This window comes from Drosophila subobscura, chromosome O (genome assembly GCF_008121235.1).
Source record: "Drosophila subobscura isolate 14011-0131.10 chromosome O, UCBerk_Dsub_1.0, whole genome shotgun sequence".
Lineage (NCBI taxonomy): Eukaryota > Metazoa > Arthropoda > Insecta > Diptera > Drosophilidae > Drosophila > Drosophila subobscura.
The window spans coordinates 21,991,580-22,004,272 of record NC_048533.1 but is presented as its reverse complement, the minus strand read 5'-3'; the positions used below and the strand labels follow the sequence as shown (position 1 = coordinate 22,004,272).

Sequence of the window (12,693 nt, the reverse complement as noted above, 5' to 3'; positions counted from 1 at the left end):
CCACCCCTAAAAAGGGATACCAAGCCAATGACCCCGCCAGAGTGTCTGTGCCAAGCCAAATGAGTGTCAGCAGGACGATTGCGTGTCCTTTAATTACCACAAAAATGTTCTAAAACATCTGGCCCAGAAGCACACCTGAGGGAAGGCCCAGCAGGGAGTGGACGCGTCTAAACTCTTTTCTTTTTTTTTGGTTTTCATTTTGTTATTTATTATACGAAAAAATACTCGCGTTTGTTTTCTCAAATAAATTAGTAAATATCATAAGTATATTGCAATTGTAAATGTACATAGGTTGTATATAACGCCATTTACTTGGATGTTAGTTACAAATTTTTCACATACTTTGCTACCTTTTGCTCTTCGATTTTCGATCGTTTCTGCGTTTCTCGTTTTTGCTCTTACAAAAATTTCCTTAAATGTTAATTGTGTGTTAATTCGACTACAGATTTCATAAAACATTTTTGTGCAACAAAAAACACATTGCAATTCACTTTACAGTTGCCCGTAATTACATTTTTAAGTATACAAAAAATTAACATATATTTTGTTTGTGTATGCATTGTAAATATATATAAATATATCAATTTGATCAATTCAATTCGTTGGAAACAAAGCGAAAGATATACACAACGTAATCTCTACAGTTTGTTAATAAATCATCCATGTAACAATTTCACGCACACACACACACACAAATAAAAGGCCTTTTGGGTTTGAACAATGTTTTTTCGCAAAGAGTAAGAGGAGAGGGGTATATGCTTAAGTCTAGGGGGGTGGTGGGGTGGGGGTTATATATATATCTATACTTAGAGCTCAGTTATATAATACTAGTAGTTGATGTTTGCTTTTAAAACGGGCAGCAGAGCAAGTTACCATTACAAAGAGACTTATACTTATGCCTAAATATTGGATTTTCAAATTTCTTTTTTGATTATTCTTGCATTTTGTGCGAATTTCGAATTCTTTGAATTTGTTAAAATATTTAACATGCAATTATGTTTAAAAAATAAAGGTATTGCATAACAGTTTGCTTTGAATTTAAACGCACACTTAACTGCTAAACAAAATGCAAATGAAACCATTAAACATTGCACTTAAGGCTAACATCAAATCAAATTAAATTAATTCTATAAATCGTACCATCATGAACATAATTGAGTGCAGCGTTTAAATACATAATTTCAAATCATTTGAGTGGACGTAACATGGTAGCGATAAATCATCAATAAATACGTAAAAAGATATATAGATAAATATCTCGTAGATGTGTGTAAAAAGTAAACTAAATAAAATTCACAAGTACTTAAAACACAATGTGATCTTGGAAATGGAGCGGGGAAGAGAGTGCAGCAAACAAATAAATAGTTAAATACATTGATTAGTTAGACTAAATGGAAAGCGATTAAAGAAATAAATTACAATAATTAACATAGGAGGAAACGTGTTTCGCAAAATACTTTTGTCGCAGGACTCTCTGGGAATCTGGACTGTGGCATCTCTGCATCGTGGGATTGTGCATCGCCTGGAACAAACTGTTAGGGCGGCGGTTGGCTGGGGGGGAATGTTAGTATTGGGCATCGAAAGAATACGAGAAATATTATTTAAAGCGTCGTTGCGGCATTGTTGGACTCTCGGGCGGTGTATCCCCACTGGCACTGACGCTGCCACCGCCAATGACAATCTGCTGCAGCGAATGCTTTTTAGTCACACTCTTGAATGGTGCGCCCAGCTTGCGGGGACCGCGTGGCGAGGCAGATGTCATGCTGCTGGCTGCCGCCGCCTCCATGGCCGCCGTTGAGCCTGCCGAGGCAGATGGGGCAATGCCCAGCATGGGCCCCGAATCAATGGAAGCCTGTACCCAACCTGCAAGCAGAACAGTTAGCCATCAAATTATCTTCAGAATTCTCTTCGCTTTGCTTACCCTTCACTGAAGCGCGATTATGATCGAGCAGTGCAGAGGCCAGTGGCGCTGCTGAGCTGCTGGCATTCGACTCCCTTAACATTCCCAACGTGGACAGCGGCATTGGGTTGTAGATGCGACTGGCAAAGTCCTCAAAGGTGGTGCTCTCCTTGTATCGCGACGAGACGCTGTCCAGCGAACGATTGCGCTCCTCGTAGCTGCAAAAAATTAAGCAAAAGTCATTCAAATACTTCGATAAAAGCTTCTGCTGTGAACTCACAATTGCTGATAGAGCGGCAGGGCAGCGCGCTTCGTTCGACTGGCATTGATCGCTGTCGCTCGGATGAGCGTGGCCAGGCAGGCGCCACTGACAACGCTCTCGTTGGCCAGCGGCCCGAACCAAGGCACCTCCGGCTTCCGATTGACAGTCACCCGGAACAGGCCGTTCCTCAGCGGATATACAACAATGAGAACGTCGCAGAACTCTGTGGGCAGAATGTCACGCCGGTAGTCCCTGTGGTGTTCGCTCCACACAATGTGCACCTCATCGTTGCCCAGATGACGCGTCTTCAGCAGCATTGCCTCCGATGAATCCGAGGGCATTCTGGTGGCCACATGGTAGACAACCTCCAGGAAGGGTGTGGCATAGTAGGGCGCCGTGGCACCGCAGCCCTGTCGCGGCAGTCCACCCAAGAAGCCATTGTGCGTCTCCAAATCGATCTCCCAGCCCAGCGCCGAGATGAACATCTCGTAGGTGCTGCTGCCGCTGGTGTTCCTCAGTATACTGCCCTTGTCCTCCTGCCCGGCGGCCACATAGATGACGGCCATCTTGTGCGTTTCGCGGCACTTTTGTAGATCCACATTCCGCAGCTCTCGCATCAGCTTCTCCGTGCGCTGCAGCAGATGCGTACGCGAACGCCTCTCCCAGCCAGCGAGTCCCAGGTGCGAGAAGAGCAACCGGCAATACTGGAAGGGCATCTCCGTGCGTGTGGGCAGCGAGTCAAACGATGCGCAGGCCGAGTGCAGTGATCGCTGATCTACAGACGATGATCCTGCGTGTTGCTGCAGCGAAGAGCTGGAGCCCGCGTGCCGCAACGCTGGCGAATGCGCTCGGGCTGTGTGCATCACAAACTCCTGCTCGAGCAGGCGCTGATTCAGGATCACAGAGATGGCTTGTGCCTCCTGGTTGTTGCCCAGCGCACTGCTGGTCGGCGCATTCAGTTGAGCGACATTCGGGGCCACACACTCGGGACTGGTGTGCCCGATGTAGGCCAGCATGTCGTCCAGCTGGTCTAGGTCCGGCGCCATGTCCTTGGCCAGCGGCAAAACTCCAGCCGGCCGATGGCGGAGCGTGTGACGCGGTGGCTGCATCTCCACACCCATCATGGAGGACACCATCGAGTCGAGGGCCTGCTGCTGGTGCTGGTGATGATGCAGCTTGGGCGTTGGTCGCTGCTGCGTGGTCTCCTCCGTCTTGCGCGGCTCCGAGTACAGAATGGAGGCATCCCAACAGGCCTTCCCATTGAGATCTCGCATGAGCACGCGCACCTGCTTCTCGGCGGTGACCAGACCCGCGGTGATGCCGCCTCCGGGCAGCTTTAGCGTGGGTAGCTCTATGAAACTGGCCACCAGACCCGAGTTGAGCATGAAAAGCTGCACATTTTGGGCACTCACCACCGACGGCAGATCCACAGAGTCGCGCCGAGAGTCCAACTGGTTGCCCAGCGCCGCACCGCCAATGTCATCGTGCTCCTCCACCATCGAACTGAGCCTCGAGGCGCCAATGCCCATGGGAAAGTGACCGATGTGGGTGACCAGATGCATGGACACGGCCTTGGCGCACAGTCGGATGGCCGTAATGCACGCCTGAATGGTCTCCGATGTTTGGTACGTGGCCTCCGGCAGTCGTCCATCGCCCTGCAGATCGTCGTGGGCAATGTGCATATCGAAGTCATCGTCGGAAGTCAGTTTCACGCGCTCGTGACGCGGTGCACCGGATGCCACCTGCAGTAGCACGCGCAGCACTTGCAGCACCAGCGTGTCGCCATTCTCGTTGAGCGGCGCCAGCATCAGGGCGGCGGGTATTGCCATGCAGAACTCCCCCAGGCAGAGCATCAGCGATGTGAGAACCACCTTGTCCGAGTCCTTGGGCTTCGAAACGTTCTGAATCTCCAGCGCCTTGCACAGCGCCGTGATGATGAGCTGCGGCACGCGCTCGATCGCCGCCAGTTGACGTCCACGCTCCGCACAGAGTTTCAGTGAGTCGACGGCCACCATGGCAATGGTGTGATGCTTGAACTGGAGCGCCTGGAGCAGCACCTGGAGCACTTCCTTTATGCGCGGATTGAAATGTTTCGACTCTTTGGGATGGACATCCTTGGGATGTGGCACTGCCTGCTGGAAGGGCGCTGCACGGCCAGCGGCAGAGTTCGTTGAGGGCTGGGAGAGGCGCTGGAGCAGCCACTGCCCCAGCTGGGACAGGGCTATGCAGCGGGCCTTGGACGAGGGCTCGCGACGCGCACAGCGCAGCACAATGTTGAGTATGTGATCTTGCAGATCCGGGCACTCCATCAGCTCGAATTTCTGTGGCGAGGGCTGCAGCACAGGACGCGGCAGCAGCGATGAGGGATAGCAGAGCAGGGAACCCAGCAAAGCTGCCACTTCGGCTCTCGGCGTGCTGCGGGAGACCTCCAGGGAGGTGAGGAGTATGGCGCTGGCATGCACCAGATCGAGCAGCAGCAGCGTGTGTCCCGGCAGCAGCAAACTGAGCAGCCGCGGTCCCTCCAAGTACTTGAGAATGGCATAGATGAGGTCGCGATCCTCTCCAGTCAGCAGCTGGTGCAGCGCATGGTAAAACAGCGGAAACTGCTGCCGACCCACGGCGCCGTGCAGAGCCAGCGAGCAGAGCAATTGCAGCGCCCACAGCTTGCCCTTCTTGAAGGAGCGATCCAGAGTGAGGGAGCCATAGCACCAGGGTGCGACAATCCCGATTGGCGGCACAAGTGTGGGTGGCGGCGGTGTGCTCTGGTTGTCCGTGGATATCCCTTGATTCTGCTTGATCTTTATCAGATTCTGTGTCATCTCCAGCAAATGCATAAACACCTGGGCATGCAGATCCGCTTTCGGTATGCGATTCACATCGCCCAAGGCGCCCAGCATCCGCTTCCACATGATGGAAGTGGAGTCCGGGTGCCAGCCCTCGGCTGAGCCGCCGAGTATGATGCAGCGACGACCGGAGACACTGCCCGAGCCACTGCCGCTGCCATAGCTGCCGGAATTGGCATCATCCAGGCTCGCATCGATGTGCAATTGTGCGTCCTTGATGGATCCCCCTTCTATTCCACTGCTGGCCGTTGGCGATGGACTCCTCGACCCAGCGCCACTCTCATTGTCGCCATCCTGGTAGCTATCCGTCTCGTCCGCTTCGCCACCCTTTCGCGAGGGTATCGCTGCCAGCGAGTCCAGCGACATGGCGCGCCGCAAGTCTTGCGCATTCGCTGTTCCGCCGCACTGCTGCATTCGATGCTCACCCAGCAGCTGCTGCTGCGACTGTTGCAGAGGCTTCGGCTTGGGCGTCACTGCTCGGCGACGGCGAATGCGTGAGTTTCTGGCCGCCGACGCTAAGCTGCCCTCGCTATAGCTTCTGCTCAGCATGGGTGTGAGGGGCACAGGTCGCGAGCCGTGCCCGGTGCCGCCCTGCGATTGCGAGTGCTGATGGCCGTGCGGCCGTTGGTGGTGCCCCGCGGGCAGCAGTGCCACCTGCGTGGCCTCGTCCGAGCGACTGCTGTTCGACTCGACCAGCGATTCGCGTTGACGATTATGCCCGCTGCTGCTGCCAATCGCCGAGCCAGCGGCGGGTCCTCCATTGGCCGTGCTGCTGCTGCCACCCGATCCCTGCCACACGGTCCCAATGCGGCGACGCTTCTCCGCGCGACTCTCTGCCACACGATCCAGCGGCAAGTCGAGCAGACTGATGCCGTAGGTGTAGCGCGAGAAGACACGCGTCAGCGTCTGTATCGTTTTGTTCCACTCGACAATGAGCTCCTCGCGATGCGTCAGCGACTGCAGGACATTGAGGAACTTCTCCCAGAGCAGCACATTCACGGGCACTTTGGTGTGTGCCCGTATCCACGTGACTATCAGCGTCTGGAAAATGGCTGAGCCCAGGATGCCGCCCAGAGTGGCGGTCTTGGGGCCACCGCCGCCACCTCCGCCGGTCGAACCATGATGATGTTGATTCTGATGCAGCACCACGGAGGTAACCTGCAGCAGAACGAGCAGCAGTTGCTCCCACGTACGCGAGTCCATGTCCGTGTTCATAACCATCGTGCGATAGACATTTAGAACCTTCTTGCAGATCTCCGTCTGCTCCTCCAGCGGCGTGGAGCGATAATTGCGCGATCGAGCGGGGAAGCAAATGTTCAGATTTGCCGTATTCACGAGGAACACATTGGCAGCATTCGTGACAAACACCTGGAAGAGAAATACTCAATGAAAACAGATCAAGGAACTCTCAAAGGGAAGTCCCTTACCTGCAGCACATTCTGCCTGCCGGCTCGCACGGCCAACTGCTCCTTGGAGCCCGCTATGGCGCCCACATACGAGGGCGTGCGCAAACGCTGGCTGCGTGGTGTGCCACCTGCTGTCGAGGCAGGCGGCGGATCATCGTTGGGCTCCAGCAGAAACGGCGGCGGCGTCTCGCCCGTCATCCAGTCCCTATAAACCGCAATGGCCGTGCGTATGGCCTCAATCTGCGGCTTGGAGGTGAAGTTCAAGAGGAATGCCTGACGGTAGACCTCGTGGACAAAGTTGATGTTCTCGCGGCTTACGTAGAACACGTCCCGCACGATCAGTCCCTGCTGATAGCCCTGCAGGCGCACATGATCCACATCCTCGATGTGTAGCGTGCAATCCAGACGGTGGCTGAGCAGACGCTCGTGGGTGAAACGCGACACCCAATTGATGAGAACCACCACACAGGAGGCCATGACCTCGTCCTTCTTGTTGATGGAACGCATCACAGGCATATCCAGGCGGGGATTGTAGATGGAGCAGGTGACATCGAAGTTCGGCGAGAAGACGGGCAGAAAGACGTCCATGAAACGTTGCAGCAGGAAGGCAAAGGCTCGATGGTCCTTCTGTGCGCGATTGTCACGCCAGCGCAGACACGCGGCCGTGTGGACCATGCTATTGAGCAGCACCTCGAGTCCATCGCGGGGATCTGGCGGCGCTGACTTCTCGCTGGAGGATGGCGGCAGCAGTGCCATCAGCTCTGAGCTCTGCACGGGATGGGAGAAGGCATTGTCGTGGAAGACGGAGGCCATGCCACCGTCTGCCTTCATATTCGGATGTGTAAGAAAGTCCGAGGCGCTGAACTCCGTGTCGGGGCCCAGCACGCCCTTTTGGGGGACAATTAAACCGGGTATCAGATCCGCATACATGGCATGCACATAACCGGGAGCATTCTCGCCCAGCGTCTGATACCAGAGCAGGAAATATCTGCAGGAAAGAATTCAGAGATTAGGGGAGAACTTTGAGAGCTTTGTGTTGCCTCAGCACTCACCTGACGCCTTCTCGTCTCAGCTTTGGGGAGTTGCCCAGATGCAACAGCTTGGCCATAATGCGACTGAGAGAGTGACACTGCCAGCGACGTGCCAACAGCTCTGGCAGCAGGCACAGAATCTTCTCCAGCAGCCATAGTGAACCGTCTAGCTCCTCGCGGTGTGCCTTGTGAACTGCATGATAAAGTTTCGATTAGAAATCAATGAAAAACCAAAGCTGAAAACCCATTTTTTGCTTCTAGCTAAACATTCCAATGTGTGGACAAGCACAGGAGACATACAGATAGAAGATAAAAGATGCATGTGGTGCAGATAAATAGATAAATACAGAGAGAGAGAGAGTGAGAGTGAAAGAGAGAGAGGAGTGGGCATATGGACACATGAGGATAATGAAAACTGAATTCAAAGCACGAAAGTTCTTTGGGGGAGGAGGATGCAAATTCAATTTTGTGTCAAAAAACCACATAAACTTACCAATATGAAACGGAAGTTCTGCCAGTTAGGGGATTTACAAAAAACACACAAAGAGAGAGTGAGAAAAATATATATAGAGAGAGAGAGAAAGAAAGATATTTTGTTGGGGGGGGGTAAAAGAATAGAAGAATGGAAGTCAATTTAGAATATTTTGCATACACAAATCTCATTTGTTGTCGGCTATTTAATGGGGTCTAAGCATAAAGATTAATGGTAAACCCAAACATAATAAGAAGCACAGACCCAGTGCCAGTGCCATTTACGGTCGTCGCAGTTTGCTTTTCTGCTTTGCTGTTTAATTGCTCGAAAATAAATCGTCGGTAAAGATACCCAGAAAAATTAACCAAATTTAAGTGGGCCAAAAAAAGAGAGGGGAGATACGTTAAACATTCGTTTATGCTGAAGTTTGGATACTCTTTTGATACTACAAATTATATTGAAACGAAAATCCTTTCACTTATGGGAAATGCTACAAATGTACCAAAAGGAAGGCCACAAACTACAGTTTTAATTATAATTGTTCTCCCTTTAGGACTCTGTTCTATAACTAGTCTTAAAACATAAAACAAATACTCATTCATTACCAACAAAAACTACAAATAGCCCATGGATAGTATAGGGTAAAAACACTCCATATTTGGGCCACTATCCAACACAACGCACTCCGTATTTGGAGCACTGTCGACGAACTCAGAATTAAAGTTGAAATTACCTTTCTGCTTTAGGTTCGCCTCCGCCTGTATGAAGGTGTCGTAGAGTATGAAGTACACATGGCTGTAGTTGGTCTCGAACAGCGACTTGGACTCCTCCAGCTCCACATTATCTACAAAAGAAAGAGGGTGAAAAAAGAAACGAGGGCAATTGTTAGGAGATTGCGTGGTACAAATTGCATATTGCTTAAATACAATCCATCAAAGGTTTCTATTTATCTACAAGTAAACGATAAGAGGGGCAAAACAGAAGTTTCTGAAGCACCTGCCGGCGCACTGATAAGCGAGAGGGAAGGTTGGACTGGGGACTGCAAATCCAATCCAGGCAGTCAATATCAACATTAGCGAATTATCTATGGAAAACCACGCATGACGATGCACAACAACAACAACTAAAGCTACACAAAAAATAATAAAATAAAAACACGTTATGATGGGTGCTCAGTGGGTATGAATCATGGGAGGGTTGGCAGCGGGCTGGAGTGGGGTGTGGGGTGCCAGTGGTGCCGGCTGCTGTCATCGGCAAAAGGCACACTGCAAAACAGAAGAAAGCTAAACAAAGAGTAAAAGCCAAATAAGAAACCTCTGTGAAACCGGTTTCATAGAAGGCCAAAACGAAGATGTCTGCCGCGCGCTGACTGATGATGATGAATATTGTGTGGCAACAACAACAACAACAATAGCCAGCAACAATTGGAAACGCTCAGCGCAATGGGAAGAATGTGTAATGCGTGTAATTTGCCAAGGGACAAAGGCAACAGAAACCAAGAGAGCAATAGCTACGGCACCTGTTGGAAATCGTTCGTTCAGTGACACAAAAAGAAAGCCACTCAAAGTCAGAGTCAAGCAGAAGGAGGAGGAGGGAGTAAGCTATGGCTAGAAGCAGGGCACACGGCACAGCACATTCGTTGGTCATATCTAACGTACACGACTTGGAACTGAAACCCGTCGACAGCACAGTTGCCACTGCCGTTGGGCTCTAGCTTTTTGCGCGCTCTGTTCGTTTCTCATTTAACGTGAAGTTTTCACACATCCCGATGATTGCCACATAGCGTAGTAGCGGAGCATCGTAGATCCATTTGTGTGTTGCTTTTTGCATACATTAATGTTGCCCGTTGGAAAAACAGAGAAGCGTGGAACGGGAGAGAGAGCGAGAACTGTGTTTTTGTTTGTGCTTTGTGTTCTTTTGCGCCCAACAGGAAATGGCCATCGCTACGGCTGTGCCCCCCCCAGCCCAACTGATGGTCTGTGGGCAGAACGTCATTGAGCGAACTCAAAATGGCTTGAGCGACGCCCACCTGCTCGGACAAACCATTCCATTTCGACCAGTTCCAAGCCATTGTCATTGCTATGAATGCAAATAAATTATGAAATAATTAACACTCGAACCACTGAACAACAGCAAATCCAACGTCAACACAGTGTGGGCAGTGGCCTTTCTACCTCCGCCTCTGGGGACCTCAGACCTTACCCAATATCATGCGCAGATGTCGCAGGCGTGAGGCTGAATCCTTTTTGCAATCCTGCAGCTTGGCCGTCGACTTCTTAACGTCTGCATGCGATTTTTTGGTAAACATATTTGCACCTTGTGTTCTCTATTGCTCAACGCAGAAAATTGCGCACACAACAGGCTCGTGTAGGGGCAGGGGCGCAGGCACAGGTTGGCGGCACAGGCACAGGCACAGGCATGTGGGGGTATACACTTTCTATTTGCTATTTTTCAGTGCTATTTATTTATACGCGCACGCTAACCAAAACACTTTGTCCAGCGGAGCGCCCCCGGAGAAATTATTAGCAACGCCCGCTCGTCCCTCTCGACCACTCGCCCGCTCGCCCGCTGACGTTGCCAGCAGAAGCACCAGCAGCGTTAAGGGGGTGCTTGGGTGGCTTTTCTCTGCTGCTTTGGTAGCTCTTTCTTGTGGTTTTCCCGATTCTATCTCATTTTTGATTATTCACTGACACACACGGCGGACGCGAAGTAGCAATTGCAGGCACACGGAGACGATTTTACAGCACATTCCAAGTTTAATGTTTTCTTTTCTTTCGTATTAGGGATTGTTGATATTATATCGATATATCGATACGGACGGCGGATTTGTCGAGAAAATATACCAAAAATATACCTTCTCATTTTATAAATATTACGCAACTATGCAATGTTTTTCTCGATTTTGATATTCTGCTTGAAATTGCGACCTAGTTGGGATTCTCAGTACTAAAAATATGATTTTATCCCATTGGTGTATCAATTTTGAATAAGACTGGTTAGTTTTCATGACTCCCTTTTATTGGATTGCTCGCAAAGTAAGACTACAACAAAAAGGTCAACCAAAAAAATAGCATAAAACGTTACGAGAGTGTGCATGGAATGTTTCAACTCGGACTTGTTTTTGCATTGATTGGAGGCCTTGAGATTTCAAACATTGCCTCAATTCGAGGATCCTCTGTGCATAGACCGAAATACAGATGTGCGTCTGTATCGTTTCCATACAAATATTAATATTGTGTCAGTCAAGCGAAAGCTTAGTGCATCGCGTACTAGGCTTAATACGATGGAACATCGTTATTTTAAATTACTTGGCTCATCAAAGCAAATGCGATGGATAGATATCAACAAATCAGCGATAAGGACGAAGCGTAATTAAACGGCAATTAAATCAGTGGCACTGTGCAAGCGACGATTCCTAACCAATTTAGTACAATGGGAATCCTGAAAGGTTACACAACAAAAAGGTTACTACCACGTCGTTTTGACCGCTGGAAGATCCACAGTAAAATAGTGCTGCCATGTCTAACCATGACCATATTTCTGAACACTCTCTACGGAATTTACTGGGGTCGCTTCAGCTTCAAGCGTTCCAAGTTTATAATCTCAAAGCCGGTGGCTGTGTACAGCATTTTGGTGGGCTTGAGCTTTGCCGTTTACTACGTGCGGCAGGTGTATGAAGAGTTCACCAGTGGCCGCATCACCAGCAGGGATACCATTAAGATATACTGCTACATGAATGTCTGCGTTTGCCTGCTCAACTATGTCACACAGTGGGCCATCGCGGGACCTATTGTACGTTTCCAGAACAGTGTTCCCCTCTTTCCTGTTGCCAATGCCCTGGATGTGTCCATGATGATGGTGTGGCGGGCACTCCTGCACTGTGTCCTCAAGATGATGGTGTGTCCGTTGATTGTGTACGTCACACTGGTGCTCTACCAGCATAGAGCCCATCCGGACATGGAATGGACCATCATAGCCTCCGTCCGAACCATGATGCCTCTGATAATATCGAATCAAGTGAACAATTGCTTCTTTGGTGGATTGGTGATTGCCAACCTAATAGTTGCCGCCATCAATAAGCGGATACGCTGCATTGTCAGGGAGGCCAACATGCTGCAGACACCAGTGCAGATGGAAATGCAGAAGCCCTTCTACCGCATGCAACGCTTCTGCGAGCTGGCCGACAGTCTGGATGAGCTGGCCCTCAAGTATGTCGTGACTGCGTCCTGCTCCAAGGGATATCTGCGCTTCACCGACTGGTCCATGATCGTATCGATGGTCATGAATCTGATTGGCATCACTATGGGATTTTACAATCAATATCTGGCCATTGCCGACTACTACATCAATGAGGAGGAGCCCTATGATCTGTATCAAGCCATTGTCCAGTTGGTGTTCCTTTCGGTGCCGTTCATGGAACTCATCCTGGTCTCTCGTATCAGCAGTCAAATGCTGCAGGAGGTATGTGTAAGTACAAGAGGAAGTATATATTATAGTGTATCAATCATTTATAGACCAAGAAAACTGGAGATCTCTTGCAGCGCATCGATCTGCAGCATGCTGATGTTCGTTTCAAGCAAGTTGTCAACTCCTTTTGGCTGCAGGTGTCCACATTCGACTATAAACTTATGCCACTGGGACTCCTGGAGCTGAACAGCTCGTTGGTCAACACCGTTTTCTCGGCAGTCACTGGATTTCTGTTAATTCTGATACAGAGTGATCTCACGTTGAGGTTTTCGCTCAAGTAAAAATAATAAATACATGAATTTTCAAACAGTA

General features: G+C 50.1%; 2 protein-coding genes across 3 annotated transcripts; one reads left to right on the top strand and one right to left on the bottom strand.

Moving 5' to 3' along the window:
* Nucleotides 1–265: 265 nt before the first annotated feature.
* LOC117899335 (probable Rho GTPase-activating protein CG5521) lies at nucleotides 266–10,699 on the bottom strand. Of its 2 annotated transcripts, XM_034809272.1 has the most exons (8): nucleotides 10,117–10,699; nucleotides 8,648–8,758; nucleotides 7,936–7,953; nucleotides 7,464–7,635; nucleotides 6,433–7,399; nucleotides 2,181–6,373; nucleotides 1,922–2,118; nucleotides 266–1,863 (listed from the first exon to the last, which is right to left on the bottom strand). In XM_034809272.1, the coding sequence occupies exons 1-8, from the start codon at nucleotides 10,220–10,222 to the stop codon at nucleotides 1,598–1,600; spliced, it is 6,030 nt and encodes a 2,009-aa protein (XP_034665163.1). In that variant the 5' UTR covers nucleotides 10,223–10,699; the 3' UTR covers nucleotides 266–1,597. The 2 variants fall into 2 exon arrangements, with proteins under 2 accessions (XP_034665163.1, XP_034665164.1); XM_034809273.1 differs by lacking the exon at nucleotides 7,936–7,953.
* A 647-nt stretch (nucleotides 10,700–11,346) lies between these two features.
* LOC117899223 (putative gustatory receptor 97a) lies at nucleotides 11,347–12,670 on the top strand. The gene is made up of 2 exons (XM_034809097.1): nucleotides 11,347–12,375; nucleotides 12,429–12,670. The coding sequence occupies exons 1-2, from the start codon at nucleotides 11,347–11,349 to the stop codon at nucleotides 12,660–12,662; spliced, it is 1,263 nt and encodes a 420-aa protein (XP_034664988.1). The 3' UTR covers nucleotides 12,663–12,670.
* The last annotated feature ends 23 nt before the right edge of the window (nucleotides 12,671–12,693 follow it).